The 23,158-nt window shown below is 34.4% G+C and overlaps 1 protein-coding gene across 1 annotated transcript in view; it reads right to left on the bottom strand.

The window, feature by feature from the left end:
* The window catches only part of LOC129222352 (cell adhesion molecule DSCAML1-like), a 151,641-nt gene extending 130,518 nt beyond the window's left edge, over positions 1–21,123 (bottom strand). The window contains exons 1-2 of the mRNA XM_054856847.1: positions 20,964–21,123; positions 13,479–13,625 (exon numbers count right to left, since the gene is read on the bottom strand). Of these exons, the coding sequence (XP_054712822.1) occupies positions 13,479–13,625; positions 20,964–21,123 (307 nt within the window). The remainder of the gene's footprint in view (positions 1–13,478; positions 13,626–20,963) is intronic.
* Positions 21,124–23,158: the final 2,035 nt, after the last annotated feature.

Here is a 23,158-nt window from a genome sequence, read left to right as displayed (position 1 = left end):
TCTAGAGAAAATATAAGGGAACATAAATTTACACGCACTGCGTACTTTTTATGTTGTTTTTTTTTTTTTTCGTTTGACTATTGCATTTTTCTGTATTGTTGAACTATTTTTGTTTTCCGTTTTTGGTAAAGAAAGAGGACTGAAAACTTTGTTCAACTTTTTTTTTTTTTGCAACTTTTAACGCTGATAATTTTCTGATGTTTTTCAGAATATCTATTCGATTTTTTTTTTCTCAATGGAACTTTTCTTCGCATTGAAGAAGTTTTTTCAAACTATATCCTGTTCCGCCTCAGGGATTTTAAAGCATGCTGCATCCAATACCTTATACTTGGCGTACATCATTGTTTTTTTTTTTTTTTTTTTTTTTTTTTTTTTTTTTTTTTTTTTGCGTTACATAAGCCTTTCTATACTCGCAGCCCGACGAGACTTTTAAAAATAGAAAAGAAAAATTAACACTTTTCTTGACAGTAAGTTCAAAAAAATAATAATAATAAACTAATTAGACCAAGAGCTGACCCCCCAAAACACGATTTATCTCTTTTATGGCTTGTGGCCGGTTAAAATAATAAAAAAATGCAATTTAAAACTTTGGCTCGAATCCCCCCCACTAATTTTGGGTCACACGGCTGCGTGGGTGGATGAAAGGTCAAAAAAATGAAAAATATCAAAGTGATGAGTTAAATGGCTAAAAACTATATAATAGCATTAAATTAATAAGAAAAAACCCGTAGCTAATTTCCCCCCCAGCTATGTTGGGGCGAACGTGGTGCCCCCCAGGGGTAAAGTATCGATTATTAAACTTAAAAAAAAATGATCACTTTCGTGGGGGGGGGGGAATTTTACAGGGTATTAGTTTCATTATTTTGATTGCCAAAAAAAATTCCCCCCCAGTAACTATGGGTCAATTTGTCAAAAAAAATTTTTTTGTTCCTCTTTATTTGGTTCAAGTCGAGTTTTGTTCGAACTTACGCATGACTGTTTAAGTTGCAAAAAAACCCCCCAAAGTTTGAACGTTTTTTCATTAAAAAAAACTCGTAGCAATCCCCCCCACACCTATGGAGGGGGTTGCTGCGCGGTGCGCAGTTTTACGACGTGGTGCCCCCCCCCCCAGGGGTGAATTGTCGATTGATTAAATTAAAAATAAATGATCACTTTCGTGGAGGAAATTTTACAGAGTATACATTTAATTGCAAAACAAAATATCTCCTCCCCAGCAATTATAAGTCTACTAGCTGCATTGCCAGGCGTTGCACGGTCTACCTCAAAAATGTACGTATATTCGGCGTTCCAAGCATTTTATACAATTATATAAGTTTTCTCGCTTTCATTACATTTCTTATTGCTGCTCCACTCTTATTAGTCAAAGCGCAATGTTATATAGCCTATAGCCTTCTCAATAAATGGACTATTCAACATAAAATGAATTTTTCAGTTCGAACCCGTCGTCCCTGTAGACCAAGAGCTGAGCCCCCAAAACACGGTTTATCTGTTTTATGGCGGGTGGCCGGTTAAAATAATAAAAAAATGTGATTAAAAATTTTGGCTCTAATCCCCCCCCCCCCCTCCGCCCACTATTTTCGGGTCACACGCTGCATGGGTGGATGAAAGGTCAAAATAAAAGAAAAATATTAACATAAGTGAAATGGCTAAAAATTATATAATAACATTAAATTAATTAAAAAAACCACGTAGCAAATCTCCCCTCCAGCTATGTTGGGGCGAATGTGGGAGCCCCCCCCCCCCCCAGAAGTGAATATCGATTGTTAAAATTAAAAGAAAAAAAAATCACTTTCGTGGGGTTGGGGATGGGGAACTTTACAGGGTATTTGTTTCATTATTTTGATTTCCAAAAAATCTCCCCTCCCCTCCAGTAACTATGGGTAAATTTGTCAAAAAAAAAAGTTTTTTGTTTCTCTTTATTTGGTCCGAGTCCAGTACTATTTGAACTTTCCCATGACCTCTTAAATTGTAAAAAAACAATTTCAATTATTTATTCGGTAAAAAAAAACACGTAGAAAATCCCCCCCCCAGCTATGTTAGGGCGAACTTGTTGCCCCCCAGGAGTGAATTATCGATTGATTAAATAAAAAAAAAAAGATTACTTTCGTAGAGAGGAGGGATTTTCTCAGAGTTTACATTTGATTGTAGCAGAAAAAATATCCCCCCCCCAAAAAAAAAAATGTTTTTAATTTAAATTAGAAATTTTGAAATATTTTTCAAAATGAAAGGAAGCAATTCAGCGTCCGTACATCTGCTTCTACCACTGTGTGCTCAGCATGAAAAGAATGAAGGGGAAAGTATACGCCTGTGATGATTTCTTCTTGCTGTTTCGAGGGCAGTTTCGTCAGTGATCAACTGTAGCCAACACAGTGAAGTCGTTATAGCTGTTGGTTTTTCTTTTCGGAGCACGCTGTACCGCATCCTTAAACTGAAAACGTAAAAAAATCCTTTTTTCAAAAATATATTTTGATGTTTTTATATTATGAGTGTTTTAAAGGGTAATTTTAAGTGTAGCCAGCCACCAGATAAAAGATAATGTTTTGACAGAAACTTTATTTGAAGGAATAAAAGTTTCAAAGATTCGAAAACACTGAAAACTGAAATTCCGTGATTTAGATTTTTCCGAGTTCTTAACAGAAGCAGATTTATATCATCGAGATTGCAAGAACATTTTTATCAAACTAGATAGACACTATCACAACCAATATGCTGAAGGTAAATAAATCTATATGAATTTCCAAATTATTATTTTAAAAATTCATTTAACGCATTGGATTAACGCATTAACATTTACAAGTAAAAACGTCGTTATTGCAATTTTAACATAAAATCACTTTTGTTTGTGAAATAAACTCATAATTACTGGGGTAGGGGGAGATTTTTTTTTTTTTTTTGCAATTAAAACAATTAAATGTATACTCTGGAGATAATGTACTAAATTATCTTTTATCTGGTGGCTGGCTACACTTAAAATTACCCTTTAAAACACTCATAATATAAAAACATCAAAATATATTTTTGAAAAAAGGATTTTTTTACGTTTTCAGTTTAAGGATTCGGTACAGCGTGCTCCGAAAAGAAAAACCAACAGCTATAACGACTTCACTGTGTTGGCTACAGTTGATCACTGACGAAACTGCCCTCGAAACAGCAAGAAGAAATCATCACAGGCGTATACTTCCCCTTCATTCTTTTCATGCTGAGCACACAATGGTAGAAGCAGATGTACGGACGCTGTATTGCTTCCTTTCATTTTGAAAAATATTTCAAAATTTCTAATTTAAATTAAAAACATTTTGGGGGGGGGGGGGATTTTTTTTCCTGCTACAATCAAATGTAAACTCTGAGAAAATCCCTCCTCTCTACGAAAGTAATCCTTTTTTTTTTTTATTTAATCAATCGATAATTCACTCCTGGGGGGCAACAAGTTTGCCCTAACATAGCTGGGGGGGGGGGGGGATTTTCTACGTGTTTTTTTTACCGAATAAATAATTGCAATTGTTTTTTACAATTTAAGAGGTCATGGGAAAATTCGAATAGTACTGGACTCGAACCAAATAAAGAGAAACAAAAAACTTTTTTTTTGACAAATTTACCCATAGTTACTGGAGGGGGGGGGGGGGGAGATTTTTTGGAAATCAAAATAATGAAACAAATACCCTGTAAAGTTCCCCATCCCCAACCCCACGAAAGTGATTTTTTTTTCTTTTAATTTTAACAATCGATATTCACTTCTGGGGGGGGGGCTCCCACATTCGCCCCAACATAGCTGGAGGGGAGATTTGCTACGTGGTTTTTTTTAATTAATTTAATGTTATTATATAATTTTTAGCCATTTCACTTATGTTAATATTTTTCTTTTACTTTGACCTTTCATCCACCCATGCAGCGTGAGACCCGAAAATAGTGGGCGGAGGGGGGGGGGGGATTAGAGCCAAAATTTTTAATCACATTTTTTTATTATTTTAACCGGCCACCCGCCATAAAACAGATAAACCGTGTTTTGGGGGCTCAGCTCTTGGTCTACAGGGACGACGGGTTCGAACTGAAAAATTCATTTTGTGTTGAATAGTCCATTTATTGAGAAGGCTATAGGCTATATAACATTGCGCTTTGACTAATAAGAGTGGAGCAGCAATAAGAAATGTAATGAAAGCGAGAAAATTTATATAATTGTATAAAATGCTTGGAACGCCGAAAACACATACATTTTTGAGGTAGACCGTGCAACGCCTGACAATGCAGCTAGTAGACTTATAATTGCTGGGGAGGAGATATTTTGTTTTGCAATTAAATGTATACTCTGTAAAATTTCCTCCACGAAAGTGATCATTTATTTTTAATTTAATCAATCGACAATTCACCCCTGGGGGGGGGGGGCACCACGTTGTAAAACTGCGCACCGCGTAGCAACCCCCTCCATAGGTGTGGGGGGGGGATTGCTACGAGTTTATTTTAATAAAAAAACGTTCAAACTTTGGGGTTTTTTTTTTTTTGCAACTTAAACAGTCATGCGTAAGTTCGAATAATACTCGACTTGAACCAAATAAAGAGGAACAAAAAAAATTTTTTTTGACAAATTGACCCATAGTTACTGGGGGGGAATTTTTTTTGGCAATCAAAATAATGAAACTAATACCCTGTAAAATTCCCCCCCACGAAAGTGATCATTTTTTTTTAAGTTTAATAATCGATACTTTACCCCTGGGGGGCACCACGTTCGCCCCAACATAGCTGGGGGGGAAATTAGCTACGGGTGTTTTCTTATTAATTTAATGCTATTATATAGTTTTTAGCCATTTAACTCATCACTTTGATATTTTTCATTTTTTTGACCTTTCATCCACCCACGCAGCCGTGTGACCCAAAATTAGTGGGGGGGGGGGGATTCGAGCCAAAGTTTTAAATTGCATTTTTTTATTATTTTAACCGGCCACAAGCCATAAAAGAGATAAATCGTGTTTTGGGGGGTCAGCTCTTGGTCTAAATGTACAGATACATTAAATAAAAGTCCCCTACTTGCGTTCCCAAGTAGGACTCTTAGGAGTCATTCTTCTTTTTAAAATATTTTTCCAGACGAAACTATGTTGATAATTTTTGTCTTTTTAAATTTTACGAACTTTTTAACATTCATTAGCATGATTTAGATATTTTTAACTTGTCATTTTACAATTTTAAATCTTTATGTTTTAATATTTAAATGTTATAGTTTGTTTTAATTGCTTTTTCTATATTGTTGCCACTGTAATTGGGTTATTTCTGTAATGTGCAATGCTTTTAATAATAAATAATAAATAAATAAATAATAATAAGTACGGGTATTCGTATTTTACATTTACGAGGATTCTGTTGCCATATCGTCGCCTCAGAGCAACAGTAAGATGTCTTAGTGTTATATATGGGATTAGATATATCACTGTTGCTCTGAAGCGACGGATGCGAGTGGATCTACAGGGCTAAAATTAGCAAGTATTTCTAACAGTGATCGCAATTTTAGAAAATTAAACTTTTTTATTAATTAGTGTCCTAGGCAGTGTCCGTGTGTTTAATATATAAAAAAATTGGGAAAGTATAAACTTTATTCACTTAAAGAAAATACACCTTGATAACTGACACAACAAAACAAAGTTCTAAGGTAATTTTACATTCATACATTTAGCATGAAACATTTTCTTTCCTTCTATAACAATGCGTTAAAAACATTAAACAATGCTCGCGAATCAATGTTTATGATTCATTTATTCCTGATAGCCCCAGATAAATTGCGGAAAAAAGGACAAACAATCTATCGGAAAATATGAAAAACTTTCATTGAAGCAGCAAAAAAGGGACTTTTTAAAGGAGAGTTTAGTTTTGGGTAAAAAACGTTTGAAAGTTCTAAAGTCTGGCGTTTATAAAAAACATTTTCCAAATTACAGAAACGGCTGCTACAATCACCTCAAGCTATAGATAAGAGGTTCTACTACTTTTTGTGCTAGTTAAACTAAACTATTTCAGTACAATTTAGCATGACTAATAATAATAATATAAATATTAATAATGAAAAAAAAATGAAAAAGAAATAAAAACCAGTAACATGCAAACAAAGAAACTGCAAAACGTGTGTAGTTGAAACATTTTTCCTAACTTCATTGATTTTTCTGAGATAAATATGCGGCAGAAACTGCTACTAGCAATAATAATAATATAAATATAAATGGTAAAGAAAAGAAAAAGATACATCAAACAGTAGCATGCAAATAAAAAAACTCGAAGACTATGTATTTGAGACATTTTTCTTAATTTCATTGATTTTTCTGAAATAAAATATACGGCACACACTGCTACTAGCAAACAGTAAACAGCCTCAGAGTAAAATCAAGAAAAAATGACCCCATTTATAGAAAAGCGTTACTAAATAACGCACAGTTGTCTTTTTTAAGGGCGTCTCACCAATTTTTCTTCGAAAAAAATCAATAATGATGCTTATTTATAAGAAGATGAGTAATGTGTACATCGAAGAGAAATAAAAAAACGCGCATCATCATAAATTTATACTTCTACTTAAGGATCCTGTTTCTACTTTGTATAAGGGGGGAAACAACCAATACTCATTTCTCAAACCAAAAATCTATTTCACCGTAAAATATATTGCCTTAGTTTTTAGGAAAATAGGTCCACTGCAGCATCTAATGGACCTTGAAGTATCCATCTTTATGGTTCGCTAGAGATTGTGTGTCGTTACGAAGAAATGGTTCTTAATAAATTGTTATTCATCCGCTTGAAGAAATGAACAATTTTGTCGAGAAAAATATTGTCCGTAACGCTAAAAAAAATGAGTTTTAAGTACACGTTACATTTAAGAAAGGCTTTTGCAAAAATGACATAGTTGGAAGAGGTATTACGCACTTTATCTTTTAAATGTCCGTCTAAAAGTATAGTTACTTTAGTGTCTCTAAAATTCCTTCTCAAAAGGTTAATAACATATTTAGTTCAATAATTAAAAACGCTGTTTTATTTATTTTTTTTTTCATTTTCTTGAAATTACTTTTTATTTTCAGTCAAATTGAATTTTTTTTAAAAAAAGAACACATTATATTTTCCAATTGTTATATACACACTAGCTGCGTTTCCTGGCTTTGCACAATCTACGTCGAAAAAACAAAATTGTGTCAAGTGACGAGTCCTTTAATTTAATAATTAATTGTCAATTAGGCTTAGAAATATAAAGAAAAAAATTGCTGTAAAATTTCCCGTCAAAATGATGATTCTCAAATAACTGTAACTGCAAATTTAAAAGGCCCATTTAAATCAAATGCAGCCCTTCATTAACACAGCTAAAATTCTTGATTATCTTCTGCTGGCAGTATAAGAAAGATAAATGACCAAAAAATAATCAATAGAATTTTTTTTAATTCCTCCATTACAGGAAAAGCAGCAAAGCAAAAGCAAGAGTTTTATTTCTTCTCACTCGAAAAAAAAATGGCAACAGATACTTCTTCTTTGTAATTTTATTCAAGCTGATTAAAACTGAGCTAGTGCAGATTTATTAGAGTTAAAATTAGTGAGAAGTTTTAATTTCCGATTAAAATTTGATTTTCCCTCACCTAAAAATGCTTTAAACTTTTCTACAGCATTGGTGGTTTTGAAATCCAAAGGAAGTAAATCCACTTCTGGGATATTTATTGTGGTCTTTCGAATGAGACTGAAATTGAACCGATTGAAAAGTTATTTCGGAGAGCCATTTAGAGCCCTTTTAGGGCACGAATATTAAAATTTGAATGATTTGGTACTTTTCTGGCGTTCTAAGACCTCCTAAGCTTTATCTCCGGTGCTCAAGAACTTCCTTGGCAAAGTTGGTTAAGATCCGACGCAAACTGTGGATGTGTATAAGGGGCCATTCATTAATTACGTAAGGATGAATTTGGCAATTTTTGACCCCCCTCCCTTTTCCCATGTAAGGGGTCGTAAATTTTTAAACCCTCCCTCCTTGTTCTTACGTAAGACCCCATTTTGTTTTCTAAAATATTAAAATAATGAATCTTACATCACCGAAGCTGTTATTAAATTATTATTAAAAGCGTTTTGTGAAATGAAATATGTAATAAAAAGTTGGAATCTAGACTGAATGTTTTTCTAGAATGAATGTTAAAAATAAAACATGCCACACATAGTGCGATTCTTTTATCAGGTGATTATTATCCCCCCTCCCTCAAGTAAGGGTATGCATAGATTTTTCCAACCCCCTCCTCCTTGGTTCTTATGCATGCAATTTAGATCAGAGAAAATAATACCTACATTAACTGTTTAGTCTTTTAAGCACGCAATTGGAAATGATTTGGATGCACTTAGGCCTAAAACTTTAATCAGAATGGATTTCAAAATTTGATTTCGTTTCATTAGGTAACGGAATATATTATAGTTAGATCAAAGATTTTACTACGAAATACTATATTTTCATAGAGTACATATTTAAAAAAAATAGTTTTGTATCATACCAGAGATATACGCGCCACTAAACCGACTTTTTTTTGTTTGAAATTAATGCAGTTAGATTGTTAGTTATTACAGAGAATGGGGCCGAATTATCATCCACAAACTGTTTTTTTTTTTTAAGAGGCAAAGTAAAAAAAAAAAAAAAAAACTGTTATTGTAAAAAATAACAACGTAAAACATTATCTATGCCCAGTGACTGACAAAAATGTACTAGTTAGTTAACAGTATTTAATAATGTTCCATCAGATTTCTAATCGTTGTTTTGACAAAAATGATGCCCAGAATTTTCAATAAAGAAACCTTCTTTAAATATGATATTTTGCTAAATTCGATGACGGTAATTTTTGCTGGCTAATATGTAAAATTCCATTCTAATGTATCTATTCTTCGTTGAATTATAGTTAGTTAGGCAATTCATTGTAAAAAACGTAGGCATATGCTCTTGAAAAATATACTAATCTGTAATCTACTGTAATCTTTACTAATAATAAAGCTGAAAGTTTCTCTGGATGTCTGGATGTCTGTGACGCGCATAGCACCTAGACCGTTCGGTCGATTTTCATGAAATTTGGCACAAAATTAATTTGTAGCATGGGGGTGTGCACCTCGAAGCGATTTTTTGAATATTCGTTTTTGCTCTTTTTCTATTCCAATTTTAAGAACATTTTCAGGAGCAAAATTATCATAATAAGGACTAGTAAATTACCAAATTAACATAACGTGGAACCGTAACATGGGCAAGCCAATCGGCGAGAAATTCAACACACATTATTTGTAAATATACAGGTGAACCAAAGACGTTTTAATTTTCTACTACGAGCAAAGCCGTGCGGGTACTACTAATAACAAATCAATCCAATCAAGTTTTTTAGTCACTATTTAATTCCTGCTTTGAAGTGACAGTGAAAGAAAAAAAATCGCCTTTCTGCCTTAATATGTTATGCGATATTCTTCCAAAAAGAAGGTTTTAGAAACATTCTCCTTCCCCTCTAAGGATCGGAAAGCCAGCTGAGGATCAACTAATCAAATATAATAGCCATGTCCTTCCTCTCAGAAACAAAAAAGAAAAATAATCTCCAGAGATCTACGTAAGAGACCATCAGAACCAAAAATAAAACTTTATCCTTCTTCTTCGCCTCTTAGCGAAAGCTGATCCCCGTCTTGTTTTCGATACTAAATGAAACTGAAGTGTTTTATGATAGAAGGGTTTGATCGTCGTTTTCTTCATTCAGGGAATTGAAAGCATTTATTAATAAATAAATGATTGTGTAATGAAAAATTGTTTTTAAGATGTATAAAATTTAACTAAGAATGGTAATATGATAAAAAAATGAATCCATGTTAGGCAATCGTACATTATTATATACTAGTGGTACCCCAGCATGGCTTTGCCCGTGAAAGAGAAATTAAAAGGTCTTTCGGTTCGCCTGTATATTTACAAATAATCTATGGTGAATTTTCTCGCCACTTGGCTTGTGACCATGTTACGGTTCCACGTTATGATAATTTCGTATATTACTCGTCCATCTTATGATATTTTTGTTCTTAAAATTGGAATAGAAAAAGAACCACATCGAATTTTCGAAAAATCGCTTCGAGGTGCACACCCCCATGCTACAAACTAACTTTTTGCCTAATTTCATGAATATCGGCAGAGTGGTCTAGACACTATGCGCGTTACAGAGATCCTGACTGACAGAGATCCGAACAGAGATCCTGACAGACAGAGAGACTTTCAGCTTTATTATTAGTAAAGATAAAGATAAAAAAAAGGGTTTTATCGTCGTTGTCTTCATTCAGGGAATTGAAAGCATTTAATTATTAACAAATAAATAAATGATTGTGTAATGCTTAATTGTTTTTAAGATGTGTGAAATTTAACTGAGAGTGGTAGTAATATGATTAAAAAATGAATCCATATTAGGCAATCGTAAAATATTATATAATATCAATACTTGTGTTTAAACAATGTAATATATGGATGCCTGAATTACCAAATCAATTAACTCTACTTTAAAAAAAATCCTCATTTCTGCCTTAATAGTGCTTTATCAATGCTTAGCATGTGAATTTATATTAAAGTTCAGGTTCACTACATTTTTGACCATGGTATGGCATAAAATGTAGTACGAGAGCCTATACTTCTATGGAAAACACCATTATCTTCTGTACTTTTTGTTCTATGGAGTTAATCGATTTGGAGGGTAAGGCATCCATTTATTGCTAACTTTACGGGAATTCATTCTTAAGCATATTAAATTCTATACATTATACAGGGTGTTCCGTTTTTGCCTGCAAGGCCTTTTTTTCGCAACCGTTAGTTCTAGATGTATACTTCCAATTGCAAAAATGTTCAAAATCAGATGAAGAGTTTTGATCTGAAAGTTTGAAGCAAAAATTAAAAATGAGTCAAAAAATACAAAATTTAACTTTTTATACAAGCCCTAGCTCCCCTAACTAATATTTAGAGAAATAATCTTCATTGAAAACTACTACTGACACAAAACGACCGCATACACTCTGTACAGCTAGATTCCTCGTTGGGAGTGCATAAAAACTGCCCAAAGACGCGTTCCTCTACGAACCATAGTTTACAACACAATCAACACAATAATGTTTAATCCTAGAGAAGTCGCGCTTCGGTCGATTCCCCGCCCGTTGTCAGAAATTTCGCTCCATCCCACCACCCCTTGTTCTAATAATGGGGCCCATCTGTGTAGCTAAAGGTCAGACTCTCCTCAGCCCACACACTTAGTTCTAAAAATTTTCTTCGGTATTTCACGGTTGCATAGCTTTTGGGAAATGTATGTTGGTCATTTAGACCAATAGCGCGCCATCCTAGTCAGATGTCATTTTCTCCCCGGCACTTCCTTTCTTCAGCTTTCGTCTCACGGATCGCTACGGCGCGGAAAAGACCGAAGCGCGAGCACTAGCGTAACAAAAGGAAACGCGACTTCTCTAGGGTTAAAATGTCATTACACGTATTTGTTGTTATACGTAATATACTTATACTGCTGTTGATATTTTCCATAAAGTATTTTTTCTTGTAGCGGCAATGACGTCATACTTCTTTTTTCGTATTCTTCTTGTAAACTATGGATCATACAGAAACGCTTCTTTGGGCAGTTTTTACGTATTCCCAACGAGGAAGCGAGCTGTGCAGAGTTTATACGGTCGTATATATAACATGCTACTGCATGATGATCAAGATTTATATAACATCTTGTGTTTGAAAGTGCAAACCGTGACCACTAGAGGACAATGCTCACTGGATAGGAAAAAATGATCCAGTAGCATGACCACCGTGATCCCCAGACCTGACTCCAATGGATTTCTACTTGTGGGGACACACGCGGTTCATGGTGCACACGAGACGTCCAGAATAACAGACATGGAGATCATCAGGAGGATAATAGAAGCGACAGCAGGTGTCCGTGGCACGCCCGGGCAATTTGAACAGGTCCATGAATCCATGTATCCACGGTTTGGAACGCGACTTGTGGCAAACGGAAAAAATTTGAACACCCTCTGCGATGTAATCATGTTCCGTAAAAAAAACAATACTGGGGCCGTGGTAGGCCGATCGGTAGAGTGTCGGATACGGCGCCGGAGGGTCCTGGGTTCGAACCTCGATGGTCTAAGACCCACCGTCGTCATTAAAGGGGACTGGGCAACGTTAAATATGATCGTGGTCTCAATGTCCTCCAAGTGAAACGATACCTCTGGGGGTGCTAGCACCAGGTAGCTATTAGCTCCTGGACTAGTTCTAAATTCTCATTAACTGTTCGATCCGGTGATGGTGCTGCCATCTATCCGTATATAAAATAATAGAGGCAAGGCACTTAGTATGCAGTCCTCGACATAAATACAGTTGTAGTCAGTTGTGACTCTGAATAGGAATAGGAAAACAATACTAACACCGCTGTCGATATTCCTTTTCCTCCTCCTCCACGCCTGCAATCATCGCTTAGTGGTCGCAGTTTTCATTTTCGAACACAAGTACCAGTGTACATCTTGTTCATCATGATATGACAGACCAGCATGTAAAGTTTGTGAACGATCTTTTCATAGATTAACAATAAGACAAGTGTTGTTCTGTTGCGATGTTTAATAACTTTCTGAGTCTAGTAAAATGACTACAAAAAATAAAAAATAAAATAAAATAAAAATAAAAAATAAAAATAATTTGAATTTTGACATCTTGCATTCAAATTATGTTTTTCGCAATCACGAGTGAGTGTATGTAGGCGTGTGTGTTTGTGTGTACGGATTATGTGTACGTGTGCTTGTGTCTGTGTGTGCTGGCATAAGTGTGTGGGTAGTTGTGTGTATGAATGTGTGTGTGGGGGGGTATGTGTATGTGTGTGTGTGTGTGTGTATGTTTTTTTTTTATTATTAAATAATTTATTTACAGCATGCTCCATGACGCGAGTCATACCACATGCATCCACAATCTATTACATTCAGCTAAAGATGCATAGAAAACAAAACGTAAATCAGGTGTCCTTACAGCGACAGACAAAGATGAATAACAGATTGCAAAATTCAAAGACAAAGAAAAGGAATACTGTGAATAAATTCCAGGAATTGCACAATGTACTCAGGTGCAAGCAAATTTTTCAGTTTTGGAGGTGTGTATGTTTTTGTGTGTGTGTATGTGTAGGTGTCTGTATATATGTGTGTTTGTGTGTGCGTGCGTGTGTGTAGTTGTGTATGGTATTAGCGTGTGTGTAGGACATGGATAAAACCTGGAGACGGCTTTCGCTATAGGAGCAGCATCGTGAGGAGCCCGTCGACGGTGATGGTGCGGAGGGTGGCGGTGGGAAAAATCAAAGGACCTCAAAAACAGTCAAATGAGAACAATAAGCAATCGTGATTGCTCAAAAAAAAAAAAAAAAAAAAAAAAAAAAAAAAACACATTTGTTAAACAAAGAAACTTCATTTCAAAACCTCATTGGTGTTTGAGATTGTCTATTCATTTTACTTAAGTACAATGAATTTACCTGTTACAATAATTCTTGCTGGATTTGAGCTGGAGACTGTAAGGCCTGTTAATCTATGTTTTGTGCGACAGGAAAAACTAGTTAATGCATCACTCTGTTCAACCTGTTTTATATGAAGCTCGCCAGAAGGAAAAATATTGTAACGACCTAAAGAAAGAAAAAAAAATGCATTAGAGGTGATGTGAAAGAAATAAAACTAATCCATGTTTGATGACTTAATTTATCTTTATGTTTCTCTAATGTCTGAATGCATTTAGGCCCATAACTGAAGTAAAAGACTAATTAGTAGTAATGTAAGTAGCAATGATTTTACCATAAAGGATTGTTTCGCTTATAAGCAGGGATCACATTGTTTTAAAAAGCAAACTAAGTTTTTATTATTGTATTCGCATAAGCCGTAATATACATTGAAAAAAGTATAATGTTCTCTTATTATTTTTTAACAAAATTATTATAATTCTAAAATCTCCAATCATTGGGTCATTTTCTGAAACTGAAATCCATGTAAACATCAAAATTATGCTTTAGTTATTTAAGTTTTCTTTGTGTCTGACTTTTGAAATTATGTATAGGTCACAAGCTGGATAGCTTTTCATTCATAAGTTCACCTATTTTGCATTTGAGAAGGGGGCTCCTTGTGACCTCGAAATACGTGTAGGCAGTAACTTGCAATTTGTGCAATTAAACGTTGTTATTTCTTATTTTACATTACGGTTGATGCGTGCAAATGTAGGGTGAAAATGATTAAATGATAGTGATTAGTATGCCTCTTGGGTAATAAAAGAAATCCTTCGGAATGGTAAATGAATGATGAAAAATTTAAAAGAAGTGCCATTGCCACTTACAGTCCAACAGTATGGTTTGTCGTCGCTACTTCCCAGACAAGGCTCAGGACTGTATTCAAGCCCTTCAAATCTTTACTAACTGAATTATTCTAACATGTAATTTGGCAATGTTTAACACGCATTTTAAGAACTTTAGATAGCAGTTAAAAAGTAAAAAAGTACATTTTTATGGTTTTTTAGTATGTTTTTAATATTTATATAGTGATAATTTATATATTGCCTCATAGCTGCTTATAACACTAAATTAATATCACTATATTTTGGATTAGACTCCTGAATAGGATAACACACAGTTATGTGTTTAATAACCCTTCTAAAAGCTTAGCAAGCAGAAGTATTAATAGATGTATTTTGTTCTTATGCAACAACTTAATGCAATGCAACTTATTAACTTATTGGCGTATAAACAAGCTCTTAGCACTACAATTGTTATTTTTTGATGCATGAATTTTCTTTAACCCCTTCAGACCTGGTGTCCGGTATACCGGACAGCCACTTTAAACAGCTGCTAATCATTTGATAATTGATTTAATTGGTGGATTTTTTTTGTAGTTGACTCTTTACATTCCGTTTATTATAATCTGAGAAATGATTTTTCGTTTTGGGATTAACAACACTGACATACAAGGATTGAGAGATATAGAGTGGCTCATTTCTCCAACCATGGATTTTCATCTGAAAAGCGAGTTTTTTTTTTTTTTTTCCTGATTTTTTTTTAAAAATATATAATCTTTAATGAATCGTTTCAAACGCTTATATTATGCTTTATAATTGTTTGTAGAACATTTTATAATGAAGTTTTGTATTTTATCGTTTTTGTATATGAAATATTGATTTCAAAAATATAAGTTTGAAATATTGGACGTGCCATAACTCTTTCAATTTTTCTCCTACAAACTCAAAATTTTGTCTATAAGATACCCTTTACCATTGTACACTGTGTATCTAATATCAACATTTTTGGTCAAATATTTCATAATTCCGACTGAAGGGGTTAAAGCCATAGAATTCACTACATTATCATACATTTAAATGGATGATTCATTGCATGAAAACTGTCCACTCAAAAAAAAAAAGACTATACACTGTTGCTTTTAATAGCCAATGTACTTCTAGAAAAGAGAAAAACCCTTTCAAGTCAATAAATTTAGCTTTGGTAATAAAAATGCAATACGTATCAAGAGGTCTTCATCTATTACTTTTAAGGCGACAGACTAATTAAACACAGTGGGCTCATCTAAGAGAGAAATCAAGTAACTTCTGAATTTATTTTTTCAAACATGGTTAATCTGTTGTTTCAAAAGATCTTCTACATTAAGAAAAGATTACCTTTTTAAGATGTCAACAAATGAAGTTGTATTGAAATTACTATATATTTATAACAATTAAAATTAACCTTTATTGTCAAGTTTTCGCATGAGACAAATTTAGTTTAATTAAATTAGGATAAATACAGTTTATCAGACACTGAGAATTAATATACACGGTTAGTATAAAAATATCCCGGTTTTAAAAATTTATATTTCATAAACTATTACTCTTAGCACTATAAATGATACATAAAAATAAACTGTCCAAGATTTTTTTCACTCAAAAATGTTCGATGTGTGAGCTTTTCGTAACATGACACACAGTCTAACATACATTTTGGATTGTTTCACCGGTTTTAAAGATTTATATTCCATAAACTATTACTCTTAGCACTATAAATGATACATAAAAATAAAGATAAACTGTCCAAGATTCTTTTCACTCACAAATGCTCGCTGTGTGCAACTTTCGTAACATGACACACATCTAACATACATTTTAGATTGTTTCACTGTCGATTTTTCGTGATGCTACACATACGCGATTTTTGAGTTCTTGCAATGTTGACGGCAACGGTGGTGTAAAAGGTCTTCGAAGAAACCATATAAAAAATTACATAGAACTAGGTTTGGCGATCTGGCTGGCTAACGTATAAAGAGTAAATCATCATCACCTGTAAGGTCAATCCAGAGTTGCGAAATGTCAGTTGCGCAGCGAAGTGGGGGGTTTTGAGGTAAACCTCCCACACAGATGTCTTGATTTGAATATTGTTGCCAATCCTAATATAGTAGTTAATACATAGGTAAGGATTGTTGTAACTAAAAAACCCACTCCAGAAGGAATGTCTGGCTGGCGCTAGAGCGGAACGTGCACGTTTAAGTAGTTACGTGCGTTAAAAAACATTTAGATAGAACATTTTAGTATACTTTAATATTACTTTATGTATCATTTATAGTGGTTAGTGTAATAGTTTATGAAACATTAATTTTTAAAACCGTGATATTCTTTATGCAAACCCTGTATTCTAAAAGCACTATTAATAACTCTTGATTTCAATCTTTTGTCGCTTTTTTTTTATTGCTAACTTGCGTTTGATTTTTTATGGTATACTTTCTTGGAAGGATTACAAATAGTCTAATTCAGAACAAAATGTAAAAAAATATTTTTTTTTTTTTTTTTGGGAAAACACACTACCGTTTTCTTTCTTTCTTTTTTCCTCTCTCTCTTTTTTATATTTACTCTGAATGAAATACAGTTTGTTTATAAAGTTTTGAACTGTTAAAGGAATTTAATTTTAAAAAAAGCTATTTTAAATTAAAACATATATAATAAATCCTTTTCTTAAAAAGTTTCTTTACACTTCGTTGTACACTTCTATGAGTGCACTGCTTGAGCTTTGAGAAGATTTTAATTATTTTCAACTTCGCACCTGGCGCTAGTGAAGCCAGAAACAACTTTCTGGGGGGTTAGAGTTTATTACCAACAGTTCTTACAGGGACATAAACTGTCAAATAAGGCTTGTAATATGTTAAAACCAAAGATTTTAGTTGGTTATGTTTAAAATGTCTTCGCTTCACCGGCAGAATTCTTCCCTTTCAGAAAGGTCATTTCAGGTTTCAATTTCAACGCCCCCTGCTTGTTTTTCAGGTATATTGTAAATAACGTGATGATATAAGGATCAAAATAAAAATAAAGCATTTTACATAAATTTTGTTTATTTATTTATTTTCTTTATTTTCCTTTATTACCGTAAAACTTTAAAAACACCATTCATACGAGGTAAAGATGCGTATATATATATATATATATATATATATATATATATATATATATATATATATATATATATATATATATATATATATATAGCAATATAAATATATTGCTATGAAATGCAATACAAAAAGCAAATTAACTAGGCATCCAGAATTTTGATTTCTTCTCCTTGTTTCAAAATTTTATTTAAGTGAGGAAACCAAGTCTTTCAGATTGCGAATATATACAAAACGAGATTTGAAGTACATTTTTATTCGAATTTTATTCACGAACGATTTTTGCATGAAATCATAAGAAAAGGATAAATCGAATAAACGGTCATTTTCAGAGAGAAAGGAAAAATTTCTTTCTCTTCAAATTTTTGAGACATTCTTCCCGGTATCAATTCCGCATGAATTTTGTAATATTTGAAATATTCGTCGAATCATGAGATTCTGATGGGTAGTGGCAAAAGTAGGAATTGATTCTTACGACATTTTAAAATTTCAGAATTCTTGCGCTTAAGATTTTTTCTATCTACGAATTTTACAGTAGTTTTGAGTTTACTAAATTAGCTAGTATCATGAATATTGAATGATAATTATGTATAGTTATGCCAACTATGCACTAAGGTAAATGCACATTCGATATGAGAAATGATTATAATGACAGTTACATGTCATGCGTCATGTACACATGTGTCTGAGTTTTTACGTAAAACATCACTGCTTCTGTAACATAAGCTGTCGAAAATTTTGTACAGATAATTTGGTGAAAATACGACAAAGTGTATACATGTACAAATAAAAGCAATAAAAAGAGGTAAAAGAACTGCCAACAGCTGTTTCCAGGTTGTAAAAGCAAACCCCTTCATCAGTGCAGAAAAGAAAAATGTTTCACAAAGTCCAGCAATGAACAAGTAAACGATGCATAGAGGACAAGAATGAGTACGTGCAGTTCTGAGACAATTTTTTTTTACATTTCTAGGAAATTTCTACTTATTGTCAAAATGCTTAGTTTTATTAATTGCTCTCTTTGAAAGGGAAATATAATTTCTGAGGAATTATTTAATCAAACATTGCATATTTGCTTTTGTGCACTTTTTGCAAGACACTATTATTAAAGTACGAACAGAGTTTATTCGCGTTATCAAGCTGTGTTTTTTCCTGTTAAGATTAAAATAGTTTACATTAATAAACAGATCTAGGCTGCTTTTGTCTAAAATTAGAACATCATTTAAGTTAGCATTAAGAAAAACAGGTTTAGCATTAATGTGAAAATAGGTTTATTTTGCTGCATTAAACCTGTTTTTTACCAGTTGATGGAAAACTAGCCTGTATTTATAGCAAATTTAATTTGATATACGTGCCCAGTTTGCCTCCTATTGATTAGGGAATCAGTTGGAGAAATTTCTTCACTTTCTTCAGTTTACTACTTTACTTCGTGTTTTGAGACAGAAATGTTATTTAGCAAACGTATTGTTCATATTGTACATTTAATTTAGATTTTTAAAGCTACTAGCATTAAAGAGAAATTTGTTTAAATTTCCTGAAATGGGCATGAACTGGAAATTATTTTTTAAGATTATGTGCCTTATAGAACATCCCAGAGGAAATGCAGCCAGCGAATGCATGAATACACACATATACTTTCAGGTTGAGATGCATTGTATGAGACTGTATGACTTGGTTTATGATGTAAAAGAAAAAAAAAAGGCGTACTTCATTCAAAATAGCAAACAAAACAGGGGTGGGACAAAGTATAAAATTTGATTAAATAAAATTAGTTATGTAAAAGTATTGCATTGAACTAGCATTATCGTATATAATCAGTACGGCGTGAAAGTCTGTTAAAGTGATATAATTATGAAGTGAATAGCAGGTTGATATACAATGTGTGTCATAAGTCTCTCTGCTCTTTGGAAGGCTTATTGAAACAGAAATATTACACATACAATGCCAACGTTTACTTTACTGTGGATTTGGGGGGGGGGGGGAGAACTCGACACATAATGTACCAGACAGCCAGGTTATCACATCCTGAGACTGCAGTTTCATTCTTTTAAGAACTCCTCAGCCTGGGATAGTGAATAAGGTAGATGTGGGTGAGGGAGTAGAGGTGAATGAGGTAGATGTCATTTCATTGACGCTGAGAGTGTCAACAAACTGGTAGATAAAGTGAATTTATCTCACCAGCGAGTGTTCGCTGCATGGTACGGTTCGACTCGTGAATTGAAGGCAAAGCTTGGGTATTTTGCAGTAAGTTACCTCCCTCCTAAGCCAGGGCTAAGGCCAAAACTACACATAATATACCAGACAGCCCGACTATGACATCCTGCGAGTGCAGTTTCATTCTTGTTTCAGGATATGATAACAGGGCTCTTTGGTATATTGTGTGTAGTTCTGCCTTAGCCCTGGCTTAGGGGCGGTAATTTACTGCAAAAGGCTCAAGCTTTGGCAATATACCAGAGAGCACTGTTATCACATCTTGAGACAAGAATGAAACTGCGCTCTTAGGATGTGATAGTCGGGCTGTCTGGTATATTGTGTGTAGTTCTGCCTTAGCCCTGGCTTAGGGGCGGTAACTTACTGCAAAACGTACAAGTTTCGCTTCGCTAATGTTTGGTATGTTAACATTTCCTGATGCGCCAGATATCGAGTCTAATCGAAGTTTCCTTTTACTTCCTGTAACATGTCACGATCAGTGGTAGCAAATGCGATTGTAATCCTTTGGTATAGGTCTTTTAAATCACGTGGCATAGGGAGCACGAAGATCAACTATCAAAGGGACCTCTAGCCCTCAAACTATGAAGGACTGCGTGCCTGGCGCCTTGCCTTCAGAAGACAACACAATAGATGGTTTGCCATCTATGGACAGTTCGAGAATTTAGAACCAGGCCAGGAGCCAAATAACTTTCTGGTCTGGCACCCCCAGAGGTATCGTTTCACTTGGAGGACATTGTGACCAAGAGCATATTTAACGCCCAGTCACCATTAATGACGACGGTGGATCTTCGACCATCGAGGATCGAACCCGAGACCCTCCGGCCCCGAGTCCAATGCATTACCGATCAGGCCACCACGGCCCCTGCACGAAGATAGAAGAAGAATCTCGTCGGAACCAGCGACCTTGAAGCTCTTCTTTGAGAAAATGTGAATTTCTATTTGATAATGGAGGGATGCCACATCCTGTTGGAAAATGAAGGACCTTTGGTCGTGTCATGTTACGATGGATGAAACAACAGGTTTCACTTCAAATTTGATATCAGAAGCATAATTAAAGATTTACATATTTAACATTAGTGAAAAAAAAAGTTGTGGAGCTTTTTTCTGCAATAAAGTCAACGTGTTGGCTGTAATTGGTAATATGTCTGCTTTAATGAGTCTTCCAAATAGCGAAGAGACTTGTGACACACCCTGTATGCATTGTAACATATCAAAAATACTTATCTTCAAACAAATAGAGTTGAACAAAGTCAAGGGAATAAAATTATTTTACGTATGCTGCGTTACAGTCGTGAGTTCATAAATAATTTATACAATATTGCTGTTATAAATACAGAAAAATACATTACTGGATTTGGAAGACGCATCCACTTTTTCCATTGGTTCTTTTATCCAAGCCTCTACTGTGACATAATCTTTAACAAAACCAGGAACATTGCACTTCAAAACAGCATTGTTTCCTTTCAAGACGAATTCGTCGCGCATTTCGACGGCGTACCGTTGAGGCATAACTGAAAAAAAGAAGACAAGAAAATTTATATTAAAACTTGAAACTAAGTCAGAATTTATAGAACTTTAACAGAAAAATCACACACAAACTGGTTGGTTGGTTGGGTTGGGTGTTTGCTGGTTGTAGGGGGGGGGGGAGAACTCGACTTGCTGCGACCTTCACGTGGTGAGTCCTGAGACATTTAACATAATGGAAAAATAAGTAAAGTTTTAAAACGGATATTTAATATTCATTGAAAGCCCTGCCATAACTTGAGTATATGATGACAATCGGTAGAGAGATGAGCAAAACTTGTGACAGAGGCTGAAGGAAAACGTCGCAAGCGTGAAAATCGAGAAGGTTTTCATATTACGGGGCGCGGGAGCGCCCCGCCCCGCCAAGGAAACCAAACGTCAGCAGCCAACAGAAGCAAATCCACCGCCAAAGACGAAAGGAAATAAAAGCGACCAAGAACAAGATTACACGACGGAACGAATTCAGGTTTTTTGGGTTTTTCACCCCTCTGTATCTCAGCCCCATGAAGACCCCCGGAGTTGATTTTTGTGTTCACTCAATCTCTAGTGGCCCCTGACACCGTAAACCAAAATACAATCCCCTGAACCTTCAGGGGGAGGAGGTATTAAAGTTATAAAATCGCTGTTCAAAAAAGTTTTCGCTTTCTTTGACAGGGCTACAGCCCAGACGAAAAAAGGAAAAAAGCTGAAATTTCGCACACACATTCCTTGTGCCCTACTGATGTGCCTTTTGTGCCATTTGACCCCCCTCCCCTTCCCCACTCGATTTTACCCCCCAAATTGTACCTTCCCGGGGTTCTATCACAGCCCCCCGGGGGACTACGGTAATGATTTTTTGTATACATATTCTTGGGAGGCCATTGAGTACATATACAAAAATTCAACCCCCAGGGACATCATGGGCCGGAGTAACTGAAGTTTGAAAATCACAAATTTTCCCTAAATTATCATGTACTTACTCTCAGCTCATAGGGTTTGTTTATCTTGGACTGCAATTGCAAGGTTAGAACAGATCTAACAGTTATTCCAAAGTTGTCTTAGGAAATGAAATTCAATCAAGACTAAAACATTTCCAACAGTTTCAACTAGACGTTAAATCGCGGATATCACAAATTTGCCACAGCGACTGCGCATGCTCGCAGGCTTAGCTCATTGGGCTTTCTGTGTTCAGATTCTATGTTGTTTGTTTATACTTAAGCAGAGAAACAAATTAATGAATGAGATTAGAATACTGTCCCCCCCCCCCCCAAAAAAAAAAAATTTTTGCCGATACGAAATTTCCTTCCCCCTGTTTTTCAGTTTTTATATATTTATGAAGGGAAGAAATTTTAAATGTCGGCGCAAAACTGGGGTTAAACCATTACAATATTTTACGTGACAAATTATATGAAACTGTACGCATATGAATGCGGCACATATAACTTTTTAATTGAAAGCGAAAAATAGCACTTTTTTATTGGTTTGCTTATTTTCTAAATTAATGGATTTTTCACAAACAACACATAATGAATTGAAAATATATGAAATACGTGTGTGGATATCCGTGCTTTGCAGTAATTTGTTAGCTGAAAAAATTTTTGCAATTAATTTAAGCAAGACTTTCAATAAGCTTAGTCCGCGCACAACATGCGCTTTCGCTATGGCAAATTTGGGATATCCGCGATTTGACATCGAGTAAAGTTGTATAGATCTTCTGACACATTCAAATTTAAAATATTTAATGGCTTTTTTTTTTTTTTTGCTTGTGATAACATGCGTTATTTCGTTTTTTAAATGAACTTTTAAACAAAACTAGGTATTAAACAAGACAAAGGCTTCTATCAAGAAAAAGATAAATCACCAAACAATTAAAATTATCCCATAAAACGTAAAATAATCCACGATTTAAGAAAAAAATGTAATTAAACAAGAAAGTGAAAAGCTAGATTAAAATAGCCCTCAAGCTGTAACACGTTTAAAGAAACCTTCATGAAAATGTTGAAAAATCTGTCAAATAAAGAAACTGTAGTAGAATTTATTG

The sequence above is a fragment of the Uloborus diversus genome, chromosome 5 (genome assembly GCF_026930045.1).
Source record: "Uloborus diversus isolate 005 chromosome 5, Udiv.v.3.1, whole genome shotgun sequence".
In the NCBI taxonomy this organism is placed as follows: Eukaryota; Metazoa; Arthropoda; class Arachnida; order Araneae; family Uloboridae; genus Uloborus; species Uloborus diversus.
This window is presented reverse-complemented; position numbering and strand designations above follow the sequence as displayed.